At 48.2% G+C, this 21,841-nt stretch overlaps 1 protein-coding gene across 9 annotated transcripts in view; it reads left to right on the forward strand.

The window, feature by feature from the left end:
• FN1 (fibronectin 1) overlaps window positions 1-21,841 on the forward strand; it is a 361,029-nt gene that overhangs the window by 194,068 nt on the left and 145,120 nt on the right. For all 9 annotated transcript variants that reach the window (XM_033945944.1, XM_033945938.1, XM_033945939.1 and 6 more), the window contains exons 19-20: window positions 53-325; window positions 10,438-10,704. In XM_033945944.1, coding sequence (XP_033801835.1) covers window positions 53-325; window positions 10,438-10,704 — 540 coding nt within the window. The remainder of the gene's footprint in view (window positions 1-52; window positions 326-10,437; window positions 10,705-21,841) is intronic.

The raw sequence follows: 21,841 nt of genomic DNA on the forward strand, positions 1-21,841 counted from the left end.
CCATGATATGAAACTGCAAGGTCATGTAATCATCTTTGTTTTATTTTGTCAGTGCCTGTACCTTCCCCAACGGATCTGCAGTTTTTAGATGTAACGGATGTCAAGATCAGGGCGACATGGACTCCGTCGGAGGGTGATGTGACTGGTTATCGTGTGTTAGTGGTTCCCGCTGATCTCCCTGATACTCAAGGACTCCACCTGCCTATCAGCAGGAACTCTTTTGCTGAGATAACTGAGCTACAACCTGGGACGACCTACTCTTTCAAGATCTTTGCAGTGTATCATGGGCAGGAGAGCAGGCCATTGGTGGGAGAACAAACAACCAGTACGTTTATTATGGGGCAGCAAGCATTTTGCTGTGTATTTTACTTAATTGTGATCAGTTCCTTTGCTCTATATTTTATGAAGTAACTGATAATTTTTATAGAAGGCCTAATTACTGAGAGTGTGTGGTGCAGTGGTTAGAGCTACAGCCTTGGCACCCTGAGGTTGTGGGTTTGAATCCTGCACTGCTCCTTGTGACCCTGGGCAAGTCAATTAATCCCCTTTACCCCCAGGTACATTAGTTAGAGTGGGAGCCCAGGGAAAAATGCTTGAGTACCTGAATAATTTGTAATCCACATAGGATTGTAGGATATGCAGAATATAAATTACTAGTCTTTAAGCCCGTTACATTAACGGGTGCTAGAATAGATGTGTGTGTCTGTCTTTCTTTCTTTCTCTCGCTCTCCTTGGCCACTGTCTGTCTGTCTTTCTTTCTGTCTCTCTTTCCTTGGCTGTCCACCACTACCCCTTTCCTTCTCCCCCTGTCCAGCAGTAGCTATTCTCCCTTCCTTTTACCTCCCTCGTGTCCAGCAGCACACTTTCACTGCTCCCCCTGTCCAGCAGCAGCCCTTCTCCCTTCGTTTTACCTCCCCCCCTGTCCAGCAGCAGGCCTTCTCCCTTCTTTTTATCTTCCCTCCCTGTCTAGCAGCACCTCTTCCCTGCTCCCCTGTCCAGTAGTACCCCTTCTCCTTTTCCTGCTCCCCCTATCCAGCATCCGCTAGCCAGGGCATCCTCGGGGCTTTTGCTAGGCCGGCCCACCTCTCATTATCGAAGTGGGCCAGCCTAGCAAATGCCCTGCGGCTGCAAGATGAAACCGCGGCTGCTGCATTTGCTGGTCTAGGGGTGTCCTGGCAGTGGCAGCGCAGAAAGTCAGCCGGCATCAGAGATCGGGACAGAAGGCAGGCAGTGTGCATATGCGACACGGAAGTACACATCAGGGCGGCAGGGATTACGGAATTGTAAGTGCTCATGCGCGCTTAAGGTTTTATTATAGAGGATATACCAATCAGGGTCAGTGTTAGACATGACAAGGCCCAGGGCAGATGCTAGGGAGGGGACCTCAAAGCTTACTGTCCCTCTTTCAACTTCAGGCTGGTTTGGGACCCCCTGTGATATGGGGGCCAAGAGTAACTGCCCTGTTTGCCCACCCCTAATGCCAGTCCTGGATAAGCTGTTGAGATCAAAGAGAGAAAGGATGAAGTAGACTGTAGAATCTCAGCCAGATTGGTTTTTAAACATTTCATAAGCAGAAATCATACTGTTTAATGGAAAATATATTAAGAACAAATTCTAATATCAAAAATTATTTTCCAAGTTCTCCATTTTCACCTGGAAGATGTTATTATCCATTCTTAGTACATATTGGAAGGATCTGGTCACTGTTCACCCGCACCTTAGTACAATAACTTTTCAAATCCTTAGGGGCTCATAATCAAAAAAAAAATGTCTAAAAAGTGACCTAAATGGCTACTTGGACGATTAAAAAGCCTGATCGTACAAGTACGCATACTCAAAGCTGGTTTTAGATGTATCTAAAACCAGCGTAGGCCTTTCCCCTGCCTCTAAACGCACAGAGAGAAAAGAGGCATTTTTAGAGGAGGAGAAAGGGTGGGCGGGAGGTGGGCCGACCTACACCTAGGCGTACAACACGTATAACCAAAATATTTGACAGGTTGCCTAGTCAGCACTAATACGTTTTGACTTAGACTAAGTCAAAACAGGTATAAGTGCCGAAATGGGGCCACTGAGCTGATCGTGGCTACTGCAATCAGCTCAGCGGCCCCAGCAACCTGCCTACCCCCTACAGCAATGATCGCGGCAGGAGAGATGGCTCATCTCCCCTGCCGCGATCCACGCTTCCCCCCCCCCAACGATCAGGGCAGGAGGGAGCCCAAGCCCTCCTGGCCCGCGGCACCCCGACTACGTTTGAGGCAAGAGGGAGCACAAGCCCTCTTGCCCTGGTTGGCCCAGGCGCCTCAGGCCCCACCTGTGGGCGGGGTTTGAGCCGCCTGGGCCAATCCGTCCCCATTCTGGAGCCGGCTGGCCTGCCAGACGGGCGGGCTTGGTACCTGTCCGTCCGACCAACATTTTCAAGGTATGGGGGTGGGATTGGGGGTGAGGGTGGTCGTGGGGTCGGCCTGGGGGGTGCGGGTTGGCGGGGGAGATGACGATCAGGGTGTTGGGGGGGTCAATTCAAGGGCAGGAGGGCCTGGGATCCCTCCTGCCCGTATTTTAGTGGGGGGGGGGGGGTAGGGGATCCACCTGGGCAGGAGGTGTTGGGCTCTCTCCTGCCCGATCTTGTAGGGGGTGGGGGTTGCATGGCCAGAAGGGCTTGGGCTCCCTCCTGGCCAGATCGTGGGGTGGGAGGGGGGTTGGAAAGCGCAGGGCCAGGAGGGCTTCGCTCCCTCCTGGCCCCATCGGACTCGGGGGGGATTGGGGATCGTGGGGCGGGAGGGCTTGGGCTCCCTCCTGCCCCGAACGTAATCAGGGTGCCGCTGGGGCAAGAGGGCTTGGGCTCCCTCTTGCCCCGATCATTGTTAGCGGGGCCAGGAGGGCTTGGGCTCTCTCCTGGCCCAATCGTTGTGGGGGGGGGGTGGCGGGGTGGATTCTGTAACCGGTGTTGTTTTTGACAGACACTGGTTACAGAATCCAGCTTTTAGGCGAAGGACTGGCTCCTCCTTTGCCTAAAAGCCCTTGTTTTGGACATTTGGGGCTTAGGCTTTTTTTAGGTTGATTATATGGTGTTAGTGTAGACGTAGTGGTGGTTTGGACGTTTAAATTTCTGAACGTAGAGGCAGGCCATTCTTTTTTTTTAAAACCCTCCTTTTGGACGTTTTTTTTGATAATGGATATTTTCCCTGCTTCTACTTTCAACGTTTAAGGCCTTAGGCCAAAAGGGGACTTAGATTTTTTTTTTTTATTATGCCCCTCTTATCCTGTGATCTTGCAAATACTGCCAAAATTTACATAGCTTCAAAAAACAGCTAGATAGGATGGATTCTCTTAACAATATTAGTGTCCTCAGTTCTAAGTTCTCAGTTCTTGGGGGGGTGTAGAATGAAACCCCTCTAACCCCTTGGTCAAACTTTTGCAGCTAGAGTTACCAACCTGCTCTCCTGCGTTATTGCATGTTACTACCATTAATACACATTATCAGTGGCATACCTAGGGTATGTGGCACCCGGGGCCCATCATTTTTTGACCCCCCCCCCCCCCCCCCCCATGTAAAAAAATTTTTTTTTTTTTTTTTTTTTTGCAATAACCATGAAATGGAATAAATGGTCAGAATAGAAACAGGCAGTGAAAATTTTCTTTTATTGAACCTCATATATGTAACCATTATTCCAAACATAACATAACATAAATTATGTCTAAATTGTCATGACATTAGAAGTACATATGGAGTAGTTGCAGGTGATGCTTGGGACAGTTCTGATTGTGTTAGTTCGGTTTTATGTGTTTTTTGAATAGAAGGGTTTTTATTTCTTTTTGAAGGTTTTGCAGTCTGTGGTTGATATCAATTGGTTGTAGAGTTGGGGGTCGAGTGTTGCAGCTCGAATGGCTAGGAGGTTGTCGAACAGTTTTTTTCTTTTGACGTTTTTGGTTGGAGGGTGTGTGAATGGTGCACAAGTTCTCCTATGTCTGTTTGAAGTGGATTGAATTATTTAGCTGAAGAAATTAGTTACCCCCCCATTCCACACACATTAATTCTCTTCCATTTTTGTTCCCATTATAAAAAAACACTGATAAGTTCCCAGAAAAAAAATACATTAAAATAAGAAGTGAAAACAAAGGCCCCTACAGATGAGAACATAACATAAGAATAGCCTAACTGGGTCAGACCAATGGTCTATCATGCCCAGTAGCCCATTCTCATGGTAGCCAATCCAGGACACTAATACCTGGTCAAAACCCAAAGAGTAGCAACATTCCATGCTACCGATCCAGGGCAAGCAGACACTTCCCCCATGTCTTAATAACAGATTATGGACTTTTCCTCCAGGAATTTGTCCAAATCTTTCTTAAAACCAGCTACACTATCTGCTTTTACCATAACTTCTGGCCACTTCATTTTTAAGTTTAGATCTTTCCTTTCAAACAGAGACCTTGCTAGATGTCAAATACAGCACAAGGTAACTTCACATGGACTTAGCTGTGCAGGAAATGTGAATCTCCTCATACACCCACCATATAGTGCAAAAATGTGCAAAGGTCTGTTTTTTTCTTTCAATCACTACATAGCCTAATGCCACACAAGCAGTGCTGTTACAAACATATTCTGTAGGTCAATGCTAAGGATAACAAAGTTTCCTTCCTTGGACCAGAAGGAGATAAACCACTGGAAGAGATCCCAAAACAACACCCAAAGACCCACTCAGTGTGTGAATCAGTTGAGTGGAGTGGACTAACTGGGGGGTGGAAATGGGCCCGGAGTTTGCTCAGCAGAATTTCCCAGACCACCTCTTCCTCTCAACACATTGACACGCTGCCACCATCACCACTAGGAACACCTCACTGGGTAGGCCAGCTATGCTATAAACTTTATAAAACACATTATTATATTTTCTTATAAAGCACATATTTTAACTGACCTCTCTGACATCCTCAGCCTTTCCATTCACAAAAATAGAAGGAAGAAAAGTTCCCATTTCCTGCTGTCTCATGTCCCCGGCCTATACAATATTTTTTTTCTGCAGACCCTTCAAAAGTCTGACCAAATCCTCGTTTCACTTGCATTATAAAGTACTGAGGATGCCATCTCTCCCCAATCCCAGGTCCTAAAGTCTAAGACAATAGCGCAAACTAATGCTGCCAGATACAGGAAAAAAAAATTTTGATTCGATTCAGCCCTATTGAATTGGTTTTTCAATTCGATTTTCCTGCCCAGTTGGGTGATTTTTTTCAAAACTCCTGGTGGGTTTTATAGCTTTTTCACCCCCTTTGGCTTCTCCTAACCACACTGGCGCTGTGGTGTAAATAAAATAAAGAAACAAAAAGGACTTTTCCTCTTTCTGTTAAATCCTAGCTCACGTTTGCAGTCCAACACCAGCTCTGGCAGGATACACATTTCAAATCTGACATGTTATAATCACAAAACAGAAAATAAAATTAATTTTTCTACCTTTTGTTGTCTGGTTATATTTCAAATCTTGTTGGTCCAAAGCTCTGGTTTTCTTCTGATAACTTGCTTGCCAGGGTCTCCTTCTTTCTGCATGCTAACCATCCATCTGCCAACTCTGTCCTCCCTTTCCATTTCCCTTCCCTTCCCAGGAAGTCTGGTATCTTTCCTTTTTTTCATCTCCCTCCACAGATCCACCTTTTCTTAAATACCCTTTCATCCGGCATCTCTCCCTCCTTCCCCACCATCCCAGAGTCCACCATCTCTCCCTTTCTTTTCCTAATTACCCTCCTATCCAGTATCTCTATCCCTCCTCCACACCATCCCTTGTGTCCAATTTCTCTCCCTTTCTGTTCCTTCCCTCCCTAAATCCCATGGTCCATCATCTCTCTCCCTCTCCTCTATTTTCAGACCCATTATTTCTTCCCCCCCCCCCAAAGTTTGGCATATGCATGTCTCTTTGAACACCCCCTTCCCTCCGTTTACTTCTAAATCATGGTCCCCCCCCAAAGGCCTGTCCCCCCTTAAAGGTCTGCCTGTCCCACCTTGAAGGCCTGCACCCCCCTTGAAGGCCTGTCCCTTCCCCTTGTAGGCCTGTCCCCCCCTTGAAGGCCTGCCTGCCTGTCCCCCCCTTGAAGGTCTGCACCCCCCGAAGGCCTGCACCCCCCCGAAGACCTGTCCCCCACTTGAAGGCCTGTCCCACCCCCTTGTAGCTTCTCCCCCCCCCTTGTAGGCCTGTCCCCCCTTGAAGGCCTGCCTGCCTGCCTTTCCCCCCTTGAAGGCCTGTCCCCCCTTGAAGGCCTGCACCCCCTTGAAGGCCTGCACCCCCCCCCCTCGAAGGCCTGCACTCCCTTGAAGGTCTGCCCCCCCCCCCCGAAGGCCTGTCCCCCACTTGAAGGCTTGTACCACCCCCTTGTAGCTTCTCCCCCCCTTGTAGGCCTGTCCCCCCCTTGAAGGCCTGCCTGCCTGCCTTCCCCCCCTTGAAGGCCTGCACCCCCTTGAAGGACTGCACCCCCCCCGAAGGCCTGCACTCCCTTGGTCTGCACCCCCCCGAAGGCCTGTCCCCCCCTTGAAGGCCTGTCCCACCCCCTTGTAGGCCTGTCCCCCCCTTGTAGGCCTGTCCCCCCTTTAAGGCCTGCCTGCCTGCCTTTCCCCCCCTTGAAGGCCTGTCTCCCCCTTGAAGGCCTGCACCCCCCTTGAAGGCCTGCCCCCCCCCTTGAAGGCCTGTCCCCCCCCCTTGTAGGCCTGTCCCCCCCCCCTTGTAGGCCTGTCCCCCCCTTGAAGGCCTGCCTGCCTTTCCCCCCTTGAAGGCCTGTTCCCCCCCTTGAAGGCCTGCACCCCCTTGAAGGTCTGCACCCCCCCAAAGGCCTACACCCCCCCGAAGGCCTGCACCCCCCTGAAGGCCTGCCTGCCCCCCTTGAAGGTCTGCACCCCCCCCCCGAAGGCCTGTCCCCCCTTGAAGGCCTGCCTGCCTGCCTGTCACCCCCTCCCCCTTGAAAGCCTGCTTGCCTGCCCGCCCGCCCCACCCTGAAGGCCTGATGCCCCGACCCACCCCGAAGGACCGCTCGCCCCCCTGGCCTCCCCGCACCACCTATGAAGCAGCCGCAGCAGGATCGCGAAGTCAGCGTCAGCGATCCCTGCGCTGCTTCCTGCGCCACGGTCCCGCCCCTCCTCTGACGTCAGAGGAGGGGCGGGATCGCGGCGCAGGAAGCAGCGCAGGGATGCTGACGCTGACTTCGCGATCCTGCTGCGGGCTGCTTCACAGGTGGTGCAGGAAGGTCAGTGGGGCGAGCGGTCCTTCGGGGGTGGCGGGGGACTGAACGGCAAGGCCGGGAACACCCCCTTAGGGCTGGCACCCGGGGCGGCCCGCCCCTTCCGCCCCCCCCTAGGTACGCCACTGCACATTATTAATAGCTAGTGTCAATTGCATAAACTTGGATCTGCAGCAAAATAGCATACATTAAAGGCATTAGAATGCTTTAATGCATAGTGCACATTACTAGTAGTGATATAGCCCAGCCAAGATGGATAAGCTCCTCCAGCCCTCACGGATTCCTTGTCATGTCATCCCTGATCTGTTGAAGGCATAATAATGGAAATATCTGAACATGACACCGACAATAAAACAACAAACACAATAACCCTCCTGTTTATCTTCAGACATTCTTTGCATTGGCTGTGATTATGCCAAAAGGTTTGGGATGGTTGTAGCCCTTCAGCTCTACAGGATTTTCTCTTAGGGACATTTTTATTCCCAGTTTGTTTGAAGCTCTTTAATTTTGGGTGACATTTCTACATTTTTAAGAAAAAACTGTGTCCTTATCAGCTATTATTTATAGTTAAAGGCGATAATAAACGTGAATGGAATTTTTTTTTATTTTTGCCATTTCTATAGTTCCTTATTTCAAAATTTTAGCTTTTAACACAAACTTTTTACAGATGTTCATGTAAACCGCTCTGAAGTGACTCTCCAGTCATTAGTAGTGGTATAAAAGCTTTCAGTAAATAAATAAAATTTGCTTTCAGACTATTACAAGAATGAAAAATAATATACAATACCTTTAAAACAGTGATTCTCAAACCTATCCCGAGGTACCACCACCAAAGCAGGTTTTCAGGATATCCCTAATGAATATGCATGACACAGATTTACATGCCTGACACTCCACTATATGCAAAACTTTGTCAAGCATATTCATTAGGGGTAACTGGCTAGTGGTCCCACAAGACAGATTTGAGAACCACTGCTTTAAAGCATTTTTGTTTTTGGATAATATCTGGATTGAAAGATGCAAAACTATAATCTTAATAGGTTATGACAATGAACTTAAGTGCATAGTGGTTGCATAAGTTGCAGTGATTGCACTAAATTGCTTGACAGTTCTTGGAAACCAAGATCTTTATCAAGTTTCCCAGAAATAAGCTAAAATTTACCTCCCGTCTATATCGCAAGTTCACAGATTGCACTCCTCATTTAAATAGGAGTCAGTAATATAATTTATGGGTAACTTATATGTCAATTTTCACCAAAAGTCACATTGAAGTCAGCATCAGGGATAGTCAATATGAAGTGACACAATATTTGAAATGGTGTAGCATCATGTTTATATTTTGGTGTTTAAAGGATATATTTGTAGATTAAAGAATGATCAATTTTATCTGTTTCATTTACATTTTTCTAAGTACTTTACATATCTACTTGCCATTTATCATTATTTCCATTGCAATCAATAATATTCATCTATTTTATTTGATTCAAAATAATTCACATTTCAAATGAAGAAATTTTATAATATTTGAATATTAAATTGAGTCACTCTTATGTTTTGTATCGTTTGTTCTAATTATCCCCCCCTTTTACTAAATCGTGATAGCAGTTATTAGCGCAGGGAGCCGCACTGAATGCTCTGTGCTGCTCCCAACTCTCATAGGAACTCTGAGCGTTGGAAGCAGCGCGGAGCATTCAGTACGGCTCTCTGCACTAATAACCACTATCGTGGTTTAGTAAAAGGAGGGGGGAGGGGGTATATGCACAAATGGGATATAGTGTCACTCTGCATATGTCTTTTTAGTTTAAAAATCTTTTTTTTATTATTAACAAAATGAACCAGAAACACACAATGGCAAAATGACAAGCAAAGATTTTACAAAGATATCAACCGGCCAATGAGGACTGTACTCTGATGTCCTCTGAGGCCTCAAGAGAACCCCACCAGAACCCCCCCTCCCCCATCCCCTCCCATCCCCATCCTGCATATGTCTTTTTAAATATATGTGTTTTTGTTTCTCTCTGTAATTATTTTAATTGTATTTGTTTTCATACAGTTGTTATTGATTTTGTTATCTTATATGTATATTTATTTTGTGTAGACCATCCTATTATTTCTCTGTCCAGCACTGCTCTTTTATGTTCCTAAGCTCTTTCCATGCCCAACATGTCTTCTCTGTCTCTCTGTTCCTCTTCTCTCTGTTCCCTTCTTCCTACAACCCAGTCTACTACCGCCCCCTCTTAGATCCAATGTTCTTCCCACTCTTTCTCCTGGGTCCAGTGTCTTTACCTCTCTCTTCTTCTCATCCAGTCTGTCTCTCTTTCCCTTCCTTCTACTCTACCCTCCCACCCCATCACTGGTCCAGCATCTATCCCTCTGCCTCCAACTCCTGGGTCCAGAAGCTCTTGCATCTCTCCATCCCTGGGTCTACTTCCTCCCTCCTCCCCCCCCCTTTTATGGGTCCAGCATCTTTCCCCTTTTCTTTCCCTCCTTTTCTAGGTTCCATTGCCAATCTTTTTCCCTCCATCTAACTTCTCCTTTTATCTTTTTATCACTGGATCCTCTTTCCCCTCCTTCTTATTTCCAGTGTCCCTCCCCTTTGTCTCGGTTCTTTGTTCCTCTCCCTCCCTTCCTGCAACCCATCTAACCTTTTTTCTCACCACGGTAGAACTTCAGCTGCTGCCTTATGTTTTTGGGCCTTCCCTGTGAGCATCCTGCCTTCTCTGAAGCAACATCAGATGCAACATCTGAGAGGACAGAATGCTCACAAGGAAGGCCTGAAACATGAGGCAGCAGTTGAAGTGGGTGAAGGCGCCGCTACAACGGTGAGGAAAAAAAGGTTAGATGTGAGAAGGGAGGGAGAGGGACAAAGAAGTACCAGTTTGGGACAAAGGAAAAGGGAGAGATGCTGGAAACAGGAAGGAAGGGGAAAGAGAAGGAGGCCCCCTGGAGCAGCACATTGGTCCCCTCTGACCTCCTAGGCCCAAGGCACATGCATACTGGGCCTACCCTTTAATCCATCCCTGCCCCAAGGGAACTGTAAACATTCCAGTTCAGCCTCTAAGCCCTTAAAATGGGCCTTAAATATAAGAACTGTTTTAATTTTGTTAGGTTCTTTTTAACATTGAACCTGTTGGTTCTTACAAAATTGCAAGGGATTTTATTTTCATCATTCAGCTACAATTATGAAAGTTGTTTTAAATCATTTCTCTCTTTCTACTTCAGAACTTGATGCACCCACAAGTCTCAGGTTTGTCAATGTGACAGAATCTTCAGTGATAGTGGTGTGGGAGCCTGTACATTCTAAAATTGATGGATTCCTATTGAGCATTGGTCTCACAAGAGGAGAGCGACCCAAGCAATTCCATATAGCACCCTCACTGACCCAGTACACCTTCAATAATCTGCTTCCTGGCAAAGAATATAGTGTCTCTCTGATAGGTGTGAAAGGACATCAGCAAAGCAATAAAGTTACTGGAGTTTTCGCTACCTGTAAGTACAGTGAGGTTCCATTGACCTCTTTAATGTTATATACAAGTTTTCAAGTTTATCAATATTTTGATATACCGACCATCACAAGTATCTGGTGGGTTTACAATAATAAGAGATAAAAATTATAAAAAAGTTGTATATAAAAAAACAAAATAAAAATAGGGGGGATAAGGTCAATACAAAGACTTGATTACGAAGGGTATGAGAAAAAAGGGGAGAAAAGGGAAGGGAAGGTTTTTAAATTACATTGTAGAAATAAAAATAAAATGAGGAGAGGAAGGGAGGATAAAATGAGAGGAAAAAATGGGGTATCACTTCCTGGAAGCATTTTTGCTGCCTCGTTTTTATTTGGGACGTCAGTTGGAATTTTGATAAGCATCTTTAAAGAGAAATGTCTTAAGCTTTCATGACCAATTTTGTCTTTGCAACTGTATAAAAGAGGTAATTTTATAATAGCATGGCTATTAGGGGCATTTTCAAAACACAAAAACGTCCAAAAATCAGCCCTTGGATGTTTTTCTCTACACAAATGCCAATAAAACGAAACAAAGAACTTAGACATTTTGTGGGATGTTCGCCCTCCAAAATGTCCAACTCAGAAAGGGGCATGTTAGAGTCATGTTTTGGACCTGGTTAGATTTGGATGTTTTGCGGCAATAATCAAACCTTTTGCAGGACATCCTAAACGGAACTTAGACGTTCCAAACTAGACCTGTTGTAGAAGCATCTAAGTGCCAAAAAGGTACCCAAACTGACCAGATGACCCCCTCCCACTCCCCAAAAATATGAATGAAAGAGTGCCTACCTGTTTCTAGAACAACAGCATCTGGGATGGGAAAGGTTAGTAGAGCATCACACAGGTGTCTTAAGTAGCCTGGTCAGTGGGCTAATGAGCCATAGAGAGGAGGATCCAGGCACATAAGACACTAACCACTACATTTATGGTAAAAAATGTGAGGCCACAGAAACATCCAAGTTAGAAATGTCCTAATAGGCACTATTTAGATGTGGAAGGGGCCAGCATTGTAATGGACTAGCCACATAGACATCCCAATAGAGCAGGTTGGCACCTTAGAGGATACTCCTGTGAACTTCACATAAAGGTTGCCAGATACTTTTCTCACCATAATCCCCTTATAATTTAAGCTGAGCCCTCCAAACGTCATCATTTATTATAATAATATAGCACCATCAAAACCTTTAAAACATATTATAACATTATTTCATACTAAACATAAGACAATTGTTTTCCCAAATAGTGAAGCCCTCCCAATCTATTCGACACATAGAAAAAGTTAAAATTCAAGAAAAGTTCATCCCTTCAATAAAACACTGTATTCAGTGCCTAATCTTCTTAACTGTATCAATTCTCAATTGTTTATCTTCTGCACGCTGTTTACTGGATTTGCCTCCACTTTCTTTCAATCAAACTTGATCTTTGAAAACATTTTAGCTCGACACAGTTCTATGTTTCACCCTAACGTGTGATCATGAGCTTAAGATTGAAACCGGCTCCACTTTATCACAGTTTCTGACATTTCATCATATATTGTTTGCTGGCCTCAACCAGGACTGAGAACTCCAAATCAGGATCTTACCCCAGCACAAACGCTGGAGAAATTCAGCAATTGGATTGATGTTCTTAACCTCACACATCGATCCAGCACTGCTAACTCAATCTGATCTGCTTTGTTTTGCCGCCATATTAAGAATATAAGAATTGCTGCTACTGGGTCAGACCAGTGGTCACATGGCAGTCCTTAGGTCAAAAACCAGTGCCCTGAGTCTAGCCTTACCTGTGTACGTTCTGGTTCAGCAGGAACTTGTCTAACTTTGTCTTGAATCCCTGGAGGGTGTTTTCCCCTATAACAGCCTCCGGAAGAGTGTTCCAGTTTTCTACCACTCTGGGTGAAGAAGAACTTCCTTACATTTGTACGGAATCTATCCCCTTTTAACTTTAGAGAGTGCCCTCTCGTTCTCTCTACCTTGGAGAGGGTGAACAACCTGTCTTTATCTATTAAGTCTATTCCCTTCATTATCTTGAATGCTTCGATCATGTCCCCTCTCAGTCTCCTCTTTTCAAGGGAGAAGGGGCCCAGTTTCTCTAATTTATCACTGTATGTCAACTCCTCCAATCCCTTAACCATTTTAGTCACTCTTCTCTGGACCCTCTCGAGTAGTACCGTGTCCTTCTCCATGTACGGCGACCAGTGCTGGACGCAGTATTCCAGTTGGGGGCGTACCATGGCCCGGTACAGTGGCATGATAATCTTCTCCGATCTGTTCGTGATCCCCTTCTTAATCATTCCTAGCATTCTTTTCACCTTTCCGCCGCAGCCACGCATTGCGCAAATGGCTTCATTGACTTGTCGACCAGTACTCCCAAGTCTCTTTCCTGTACTGCACCAGACATCCTGTATTCGTGTATAATATTTTTTTTTTTACTGACATGCATCACCTTACACATAACCACGTTAAACCTCATTTGCCATGTCGTGGCCCATTTCTTGAGCATGTTTATGTCACATTGCAGGTCTTCGCAATCATTCTGCGTCCTCACTACTCTGAATAACTTTGTATCGTCTGCAAATTTAATCACCTTGCTCGTCGTACCAATTTCCAGGTCGTTTATAAATATGTTGAAGAGCACGGGTCCAAGCACAGAACCATGTGGCACTCCACTCGTTACGCTTTTCCAGTCCAAGTATTGTCCATTTACCCCCACTCTCTGTTTCCTATCCACCAGCCAGTTTTTAATCCACATTAGTATTTCACCCTCGATTCCATGGCTTGCAATTTTTCCAAGTAGTCGTTCATTCGGGACCTTGTTGAACGCCTTCTGAAAATCCAGATTTACAATGTCAACCGGGTCACCCTTGTCTATCTGCCTGTTTACTCCTTCGAAGAAGTGCAGTAAATTCGTCAAGCAAGATCTTCCTTTGATGAAGCTGTGCTGGCTGGTCCTCATCAGATTGTGTCCGTCAAGGTGATCAATGATGCGGTCCTTTATCAGCGCCTCTACCATCTTTCCCCGTACCGAGGTCAGACTCACCAGTCTGTAGTTTCCTGGTTCTCCCCTCGAACCTTTCATGAAGATTGGCATACTATTCGCCACTTTCCAGTCTTCCGGAATCCTTAACGATTTGATCGACAAATTGGTTATTAGTTGGGGCAGCTCAGCTATAGCCCCTTTCAGTTCCTTGATTACCCTCGGATGGATGCCCTCTGGTCCTGGGGATTTATCAATTTTAAGCCTATCAATCTGTCTGCATACCTCTACCTCTACCCTTTCAGTTTCCCATCTTCATTTCCCGAGTATAGCCTGTCAGCATCCGTAATGTTGCGTATATCCTCTTCGGTAAATAAAGATGCAAAAAATGTGTTTAGTTTGTTGGCGATGGCTTTGTCCTCCTTTAGCACTCCCTTTATTCCATGGTCATGCAATGACCCCACCGCTTCCTTCGTGGGTCGTTTTCCCTTAATATATCTCAAAAATGGCTTGAAGTTTTTTGCCTCCTGGAATGTTCCGTCTGCAGAATCAGAAAGAAGTAGGGAGATTGTGGATGCCTTTCAAGAGGCTCTGCTCAGACAAATGGTGATGGAACCCACAAGGGAAAAAGCGATACTGGATCTGGTCCTCACAAATGGAGAGAGTTTCTCTAATGTTCGAGTGGGTGTTCACCTAGGAAGTAGCGATCATCAAACGGTTTGGTTTGATATAACGGCTAAAGTGAAGAGCTGCCGCAAGATACTTAAAGTCCTAGATTTCAAACGTACGGACTTTAAGGAAATGGGAGAGTACCTGAAGAAAGAGCTGTTAGGATGGGAGGACATAAGAGAAGTGGAAAGACAGTGGTCTAAGCTGAAAGGAAAATGGCTACGGACCTTTATGTGAAGAAAATCAATAAAAACAAGAGAAAAAGGAAGCCGATATGGTTCTCCAACCTAGTGGCTGAGAAAATAAAGGCGAAAGAGTTGGCGTTCGTGAAATATAAAAAAACCAAGAAGAAGAGAGCAGAAAAGACTACAGGGTGAAACTGAAAGAAGCCAAGAGAGAGATACGTCTGGCGAAAGCACAGGCGGAAGAACAAATGGCTAAAAATGTAAAAAAAGGGAGACAAAAATTTTTTCTGATATATTAGTGAAAGGAGGAAGATGAAAAATGGAATTGCTAGGCTAAAAGATGCTGGGAACCAATATGTGGAGAGTGATGAGGAGAAAGCAAATGTGCTAAACAAATACTTCTGTTCTGTGTTCACAGAAGAAAATCTTGGAGAAGGACCGAGATTGTCTAGCAAAGTTATACGAGAAAATGGAGTAGATTCTGCGCCGTTCACGGAGGAGGGTGTTTATGAGCAACTTGAAAAACTGAAGGTGGACAAAGCGATGGGACCAGATGGGATCCATCCCAGGATACTAAGGGAGCTCAGAGAGGTTCTGGCGAGTCCTATTAAAGACTTGTTCAACAAATCTCTGGAGACGGGCGTGATTCCTGGGGATTGGAGGAGAGCGGATGTGGTCCCTATTCATAAATGTGGTCACAGGGATGAAGCAGGAAACTACAGGCCGGTGAGCCTCACTTCAGTTGTTGGAAAAATAATGGAAGTGATGCTGAAAGAAAGGATAGTGTACTTCCTTGAATCTAATGGGTTACAGGATCCGAGGCAACATGGCTTTGCAAAAGGTAAATCGTGCCAAACGAACCTGATTGAATTTTTTGATTGGGTGACCAGAGAGCTGGATCGAGGACATATGCTAGATGTAATTTACTTGGATTTCAGCAAAGCCTTTGATACAGTTCCTCATAGGAGGCTGTTGAACAAACTTGAAGGACTGAAGTTAGGATCCAAAGTGGTGAACTGGGTCAGAAACTGGCTGTCGGACAGATGCCAGAGGGTGGTGGTTAATGGAAGTCGCTCGAAGGAAGGAAAGGTGAGTAGTGGAGTCCCTCAGGGATCGGTGCTGGGGCCAATCCTGTTCAATATGTTTGTGAATGACATTGCTGAAGGGTTAGAAGGAAAAGTGTGCCTTTTTGCAGATGATACCAAGATTTGTAACAGAGTAGACACCGAAGAGGGAGTGGAAAATATGAAAAAGGATCTGCAAAAGTTAGAGGAATGGTCTAATACCTGGCAACTAAAATTCAATGCAAAGAAATGCAGAGTAAAGCATTTAGGGATTAATAATAGGAAGGAACCGTATATGTTGGGAAGAGAGAAGCTGATATGCACGGACGGGGAGAGGGACCTTGGGGGTGATAGTGTCCGAAGATCTAAAGGCGAAAAAACAGTGTGACAAGGCAGTGGCTGCTGCCAGAAGAATGCTGGGCTGTATAAAGAGAGGCGTAGTCAGTAGAAGGAAGAAGGTGTTGATGCCCCTGTACAGGTCATTGGTAAGGCCCCACTTGGAGTATTGTGATCAATTTTGGAGACCATATCTGGCGAAGGACGTAAGAAGACTTGAGGCGGTCCAGAGGTGGACGACGAAAATGATAGGAGGCTTGCGCCAGAAGACGTATGAGGAGAAACTGGAAGCCCTGAATATGTATACCCTAGAAGAAAGGAGAGACAGGGGAGATATGATTCAGACGTTCAAATACTTGAAGGGTATTAACGTAGAACAAAGTCTTTTCTAGAGAAAGGAAAATGGTAAAACCAGAGGTCATAATTTGAGGTTGAGGGGTGGTAGATTCAGGGGCAATGTTAGGAAATTCTACTTTACGGAGAGGGTAGTGGATGCCTGGAATGCGCTCCTGAGAGAGGTGGTGGATAGTAAAACTGTGACTGAGTTCAAAGAAACATGGGATGAACACAGACGATTTAGAATCAGAAAATAATATTAAATATTGAACTAAGGCCAGTACTGGGCAGACTTGCACGGTTTGTGTCTGTATATGGCCGCTTGGTGGAGGATGGGCTGGGGAGGGCTTCAATGGCTGGGAGGGTGTAGATGGGCTGGAGTAAGTCTTAACAGAGATTTCGGCAGTTGGAACCTAAGCACAGTATAGGGTAAAGCTTTGGATTCTTGCCCAGAAATAGCTAAGAAGAAAAAATTTAAAAAATTTAAATTGAATCAGGTTGGGCAGACTGGATGGACCCTTCGGGTCTTTATCTGCCGTCATCTACTATGTTACTATGTTGTCTCTACAGTGAGCCATGCCGGTTCCTTGTTCTTTTTCCTGTTGGATCTCTTGTTGATACACGGTATTAATAGATTTTGCACGTCGGTGACTGTGTCCTTAAAAAGGGACCATGCTTGCTTTTCAGTGCTTATCCTCTTCTTAATCTTCTTCCCCACCATGAGTCTCATCGCTTCATAATTTCCTTTATCCCAGGACAAGCAGGCATGATATTCTCACATGTGGGTGACGTCATCTACGGAGCCCCGATGTGGAAGCATTTTCAAGCAAACTTGATTGAAGATTTAAGTTTGCTCTGCTGCTCCACGCATGCATGCCTTCCTGCTCCACTAGGGGGTGCATCCCCTCGTGGTCTCCAGTTCAAAATTTTCCGCTGAGCCTAGAAGTCGTGTTTTTTCAGGCTCTGCCCCAACTGCCTTCTAGCACCGCGATTTTTCTTGTTTTTTCATCATTTAAGTCGCTGTGCGCGAAAGTTTTTCTTCTTCAACTTGATTCCTGCTTCGTTTGACCGACCCGGAGGCTTCCGGGTCCCCGTGGCCACGTGGCTACTCGAGCCGCGGCCACCTTCGATTCTATGTCCCGGCCTTTGACCGGCTTTAAAAAGTGCACCCGGTGCGAGCGGCTTCTTTCCATCACAGACCCGTATCGCCGGTGCATCCTCTGCCTGGGGGCCGCTCATCCAACCGACTCCTGTCCCCAGTGCGCTACTTTCCAGAACCGGGCCCTCTGTCGAAGGAAAGCCCGCATGGCGGATCTTTTCGCCCCAGACCAACCCTCTACCTCGGCCTCGAGGACGGCCCCGGCCTCGGCCCCGAATACCTCGGCATCGCCTCGAGACTCCACTCCGAAGTCCTCGGGACAACAGAAAGCCTCGGCTCCGGGTAAGTCCCCTCTTCCCTCTTCAGGTTCTGTACCAGCGAAGAAACCAACCTCGGGGACACCGGCGACGCATGGCGGAAGTCCCATGCTTACAGCCCCGACGAAGCCCTCCAAGCCTTCCGACCGTGCCTCCACCACACGAGAATACTCTGATACGAGGTCGCCCCCGGTGGAGTGCACCGAGGCAGGGGACATGCCTTCGATGCTGTCCGTGCCCGTCTTCCAGGACCTACTCCGAGCAATGATCTCGTCGGAGCTGTCCGCTGCAATGGCCCATCTACAACCGGCCTCTGCCTCGACCTCGACCCCGCATGTGCCAGACCATCCTGAGCTTCGCGTCGAGCCACCTCGGGGAAAAGTGCGCAAACTTCGCCGCATCTCATCCTCCTCGGACTCCTCGCCGAGGCACCCGAGGCGCTCTCCCTCCACAGACCGCCACAGGGCAAAACGTCGGGCTAAACCGACAGAAACCTCGAACCGCCGTACCTCTAAGAAGGCCCGGGGTTCCCCCACTCTACGAGGCCGTTCACCTACACCTCGTACGGGACCGTTGAGGGTGGCAGAGTTATCACTCTCCAACCCACGCATCCTCCGAACTCCCCCTCGGACCGGGGCTCCGATCCGAGGTTTCGGGCTTTCACCGAGGGAGTCCGGGTCGAGGTCACCGATTCGACATCAATCGGTACCCCGAACCCCGGCATCGTCTCCGAGGGGCTCCTCGAGACGTCTGAGATCCACGACCCCGGAACACTTCCACAGTGCTTCCCCGGTCTCGGAGCTTGGATCGGAGCAGGAACCTCGCTACTCGAGAGAAGCCTCCCCTTCCTTCTCCACCCGACGGAGGTCTCGTTCACCGACCCTGCACGGGGCCTCGGGAACATCCCGACCATCCTTCTCACGCTTTGTCCAGGACATGGGCCACGCTTTGAATTTAGACCTCCAGTCCGACTCCAGATACTCTAAAGAGTACCTAGCGGAACTGGATATGCCATCACTGCCCAGAGAGTCCCTTCGCTTACCGCCTAACCCGATACTCCAACAGGCTCTCTTCAGGAACCTGGAGACCCCCTATATGGTCACAGCCGTGCCCTCCAAAATGTAGGCCAAGTACCGTACAGTACCCTTTCCGGGATTTGAACAACCACAGCTCTCCCACCAGTCGCTGTTAGTAGAATCCTCCTTAAAAAAGGCTCACCCCTCCCGGGTCTCAGCGGCGGTCCCCCCAGGCCGAGAAGGCCGAACCCTAGACAAGTTCGGCAGGAGACTATATCAAAACGCGATGAACAAAGCTACACTTTCACCTTCACATCCTACCTCAAACACCTCATTGGACTACTGAGAGCCTTTGAGACTGACCTACTGGCCTCCCGCCAAGGAGCGTTTAGCCTGCTGTTGGAATTCCTCTCCAACCTACACCTCCATCTATTCCACGCGGCCTACGATGGTTTCGAACTCTCCTCCAGAGAGGCAGCCTTTGTTATCGCCATGCGCCGACTAGCTTGGCTACGCCTGATCGACATGGACCCCAACTTACAGGACTGGTTGGCTAACCTCCCCTGCGTGGGAAAAGAACTGTTCGAAGACACTATCAAGGCGGCTACAAAACGCCTCTCCGAACACGAACGCTCGTTTGCCTCCCTCGTCCGACAAAAACCCAAACCGCCCGCGTCCAGGCCGTATAGGGCCCCTCCGCGCCACTACCCACAAAAATCCACTCCTGCCTTCTCGCGGCCTCCACCCAGGCGTCCGCAAGCCCACCACCGGGCCATGCCCAAGTCCCAACCGCCTGCGACTACCAAACCATCTCCGTCCTTTTGACTTGATACGCGGAAGGGGGCGGGCCCCCTCCGCCATAGTCCCAGGCCTCCTTCCCATCGGGGGTTGCCTCAAAGCCTTTTACCCTCGCTGGGAACAAGTCACGTCGGACGCATGGGTCCTTGGCGTGATCTCATCAGGATACTCTCTCAACTTTCGGGCCATTCCTCCGGACAACCCCCCAAGGAATAGCCCTCCCAACCGGACGCAGCTACCCCTACTCCTCTCCGAAGCTCGAGACCTGCTTCGCCTGAGAGCAATAGAGGAGGTTCCCCCCGATCAACGGGGGAAGGGCTTCTACTCCCGTTACTTCCTGGTACCGAAAAAAACGGGAGACCTACGCCCAATACTAGACTTGAGACGCCTCAACAAATTTCTGGTACGGGAAAAATTTCGGATGCTTTCCCTACTGACCCTCTACCCCATGATCGACGAGGGCGACTGGCTCTGCTCCCTCGATCTGAAGGAGGCGTACACACATGTCCCAGTGCACCCCGCTCACCGCAAGTTCTTGCGTTTTCAGGTAGGGGACTGGCACCTACAATACCGTGTCCTCCCCTTCGGCCTAGCATCGTCACCTCGGGTCTTCACCAAGTGCCTCGTGGTGGTCGCAGCAACCTTACGCTCCCAGGGCCTCCAGGTATTCCCCTAACTGGACGACTGGCTGATCAAAGCCCCGTCCAAGGAAGCGGTTATCTCAGCGACCCAACAGACTATTACCTATCTACAAAGTCTGGGGTTCGAGATAAACTTCCCAAAATCCCAACTACGCCCCTCCCAGTCCCTACAGTTCATCGGGGCCACGCTGGACACGGTTCGCCTCCGTTCCTTCCTCCCCCCTCCGCGTCTAGAGGCGTTAGTAAGTCTGAGTCGAAGGTTTTCCCTGCTGACCTCGGTATCAGCTCGGCAGATGATGACTCTTCTGGGCCACATGGCCTCCACCGTCCACGTCACACCCTTCGCCCGCCTCCATCTGAGAATTCCTCAATGGACCCTGGCCTCTCAATGGCGTCAAGACCAGGACCCGATCGACCGCCCCGTGACAGTGACACCTTCTTTGCAACGATCGCTCCGCTGGTGGGCCGACTCTTCAAATCTTTCCAAAGGTTTGCTCTTCCTCCCCCCACCCCACAGCAAAATACTCACCACGGACTCGTCGGAGTACGCTTGGGGAGCCCATCTGGACGGCCTATGCACTCAAGGGATGTGGTCAGCAGAAGACCGTCGCTGCCACATCAACGTGCTAGAGCTTCGGGCCATCTATCTCGCAGCTGTAGCTTTTCAACATCTGCTCCACGACCGAGTGGTTCTCATCCGAAACGACAACCAGGTAGCAATGTACTATGTAAACAAACAAGGGGGAACAGGGTCTTGGTCCCTTTGTCGGGAAGCCCTGCGCCTCTGGAAATGGGCAATCTCCAACAACACCTTCCTTCGAGTGGTGTACATACAAGGAGAACAAAACTGTCTGGCGGACAGACTCAGCCGCCTCCTCTAGCCACACGAGTGGTCACTGCACTCTCAGATCCTACAACAGGTGTTCGAAAAGTGGGGGACGCCTCAAATAGATCTATTCGCATCCCCCCACAACCACAAGCTGCCTCTCTTCTGCTCCCGGATGTACTCCCCGGACCGGCTCGAGGCAGACGCCTTCCTCCTCGACTGGGAGGGAAGGTTCCTGTACGTGTTCCCGCCGTTTCCTCTGATACTGCGGACGCTTGTCCACCTGAAAACAGTACAAGCCACCCTGATCCTGATTGCTCCTCGCTGGCCACGCCAGCCTTCTACCTCAACTCAGTGTCAGAGATCCACTGCCTCTGCCTCTGTTTCCCTCTCTACTATCACAGGGTCAGGGTTCGCTGTTACATCCCAATCTTCAATCTCTTCATCTGAATGCTTGGTTCCTCTCCCCCTGACTGCTCTCCCCGTGTCTCAACCAGTCAAGGAGATATTGGAGGCCTCTAGAAAGGCCTCAACGAGAACCTGCTACTCCCAAAAGTGGACCAGATTCTCAACCTGGTGCTCCTCCCACAGCCAGGACCCGGTGTCGATCCCCGTCCCTCTGGTCCATGACTATTTGCTTCAATTATCTCATTCCGGCCTAAAGACCAACTCCATTCGAGTACACCTCAGTGCGATTGCGGCCTTTCATCAGCCCCTGGAAGGGAAAGCCCTCTCGCTCCATCCCTTAGTCTCTCGCTTCATGAAGGGTCTTCTGAATGTCCACCCTCCTCTCAAACCTCCCCCGGTGGTTTGGGACCTTAACGTGGTTCTGGCTCAACTAATGAAACCTCCATTTGAGCC

Source organism: Geotrypetes seraphini, chromosome 5 (assembly GCF_902459505.1).
Source record: "Geotrypetes seraphini chromosome 5, aGeoSer1.1, whole genome shotgun sequence".
Taxonomy (NCBI): Eukaryota; Metazoa; Chordata; class Amphibia; order Gymnophiona; family Dermophiidae; genus Geotrypetes; species Geotrypetes seraphini.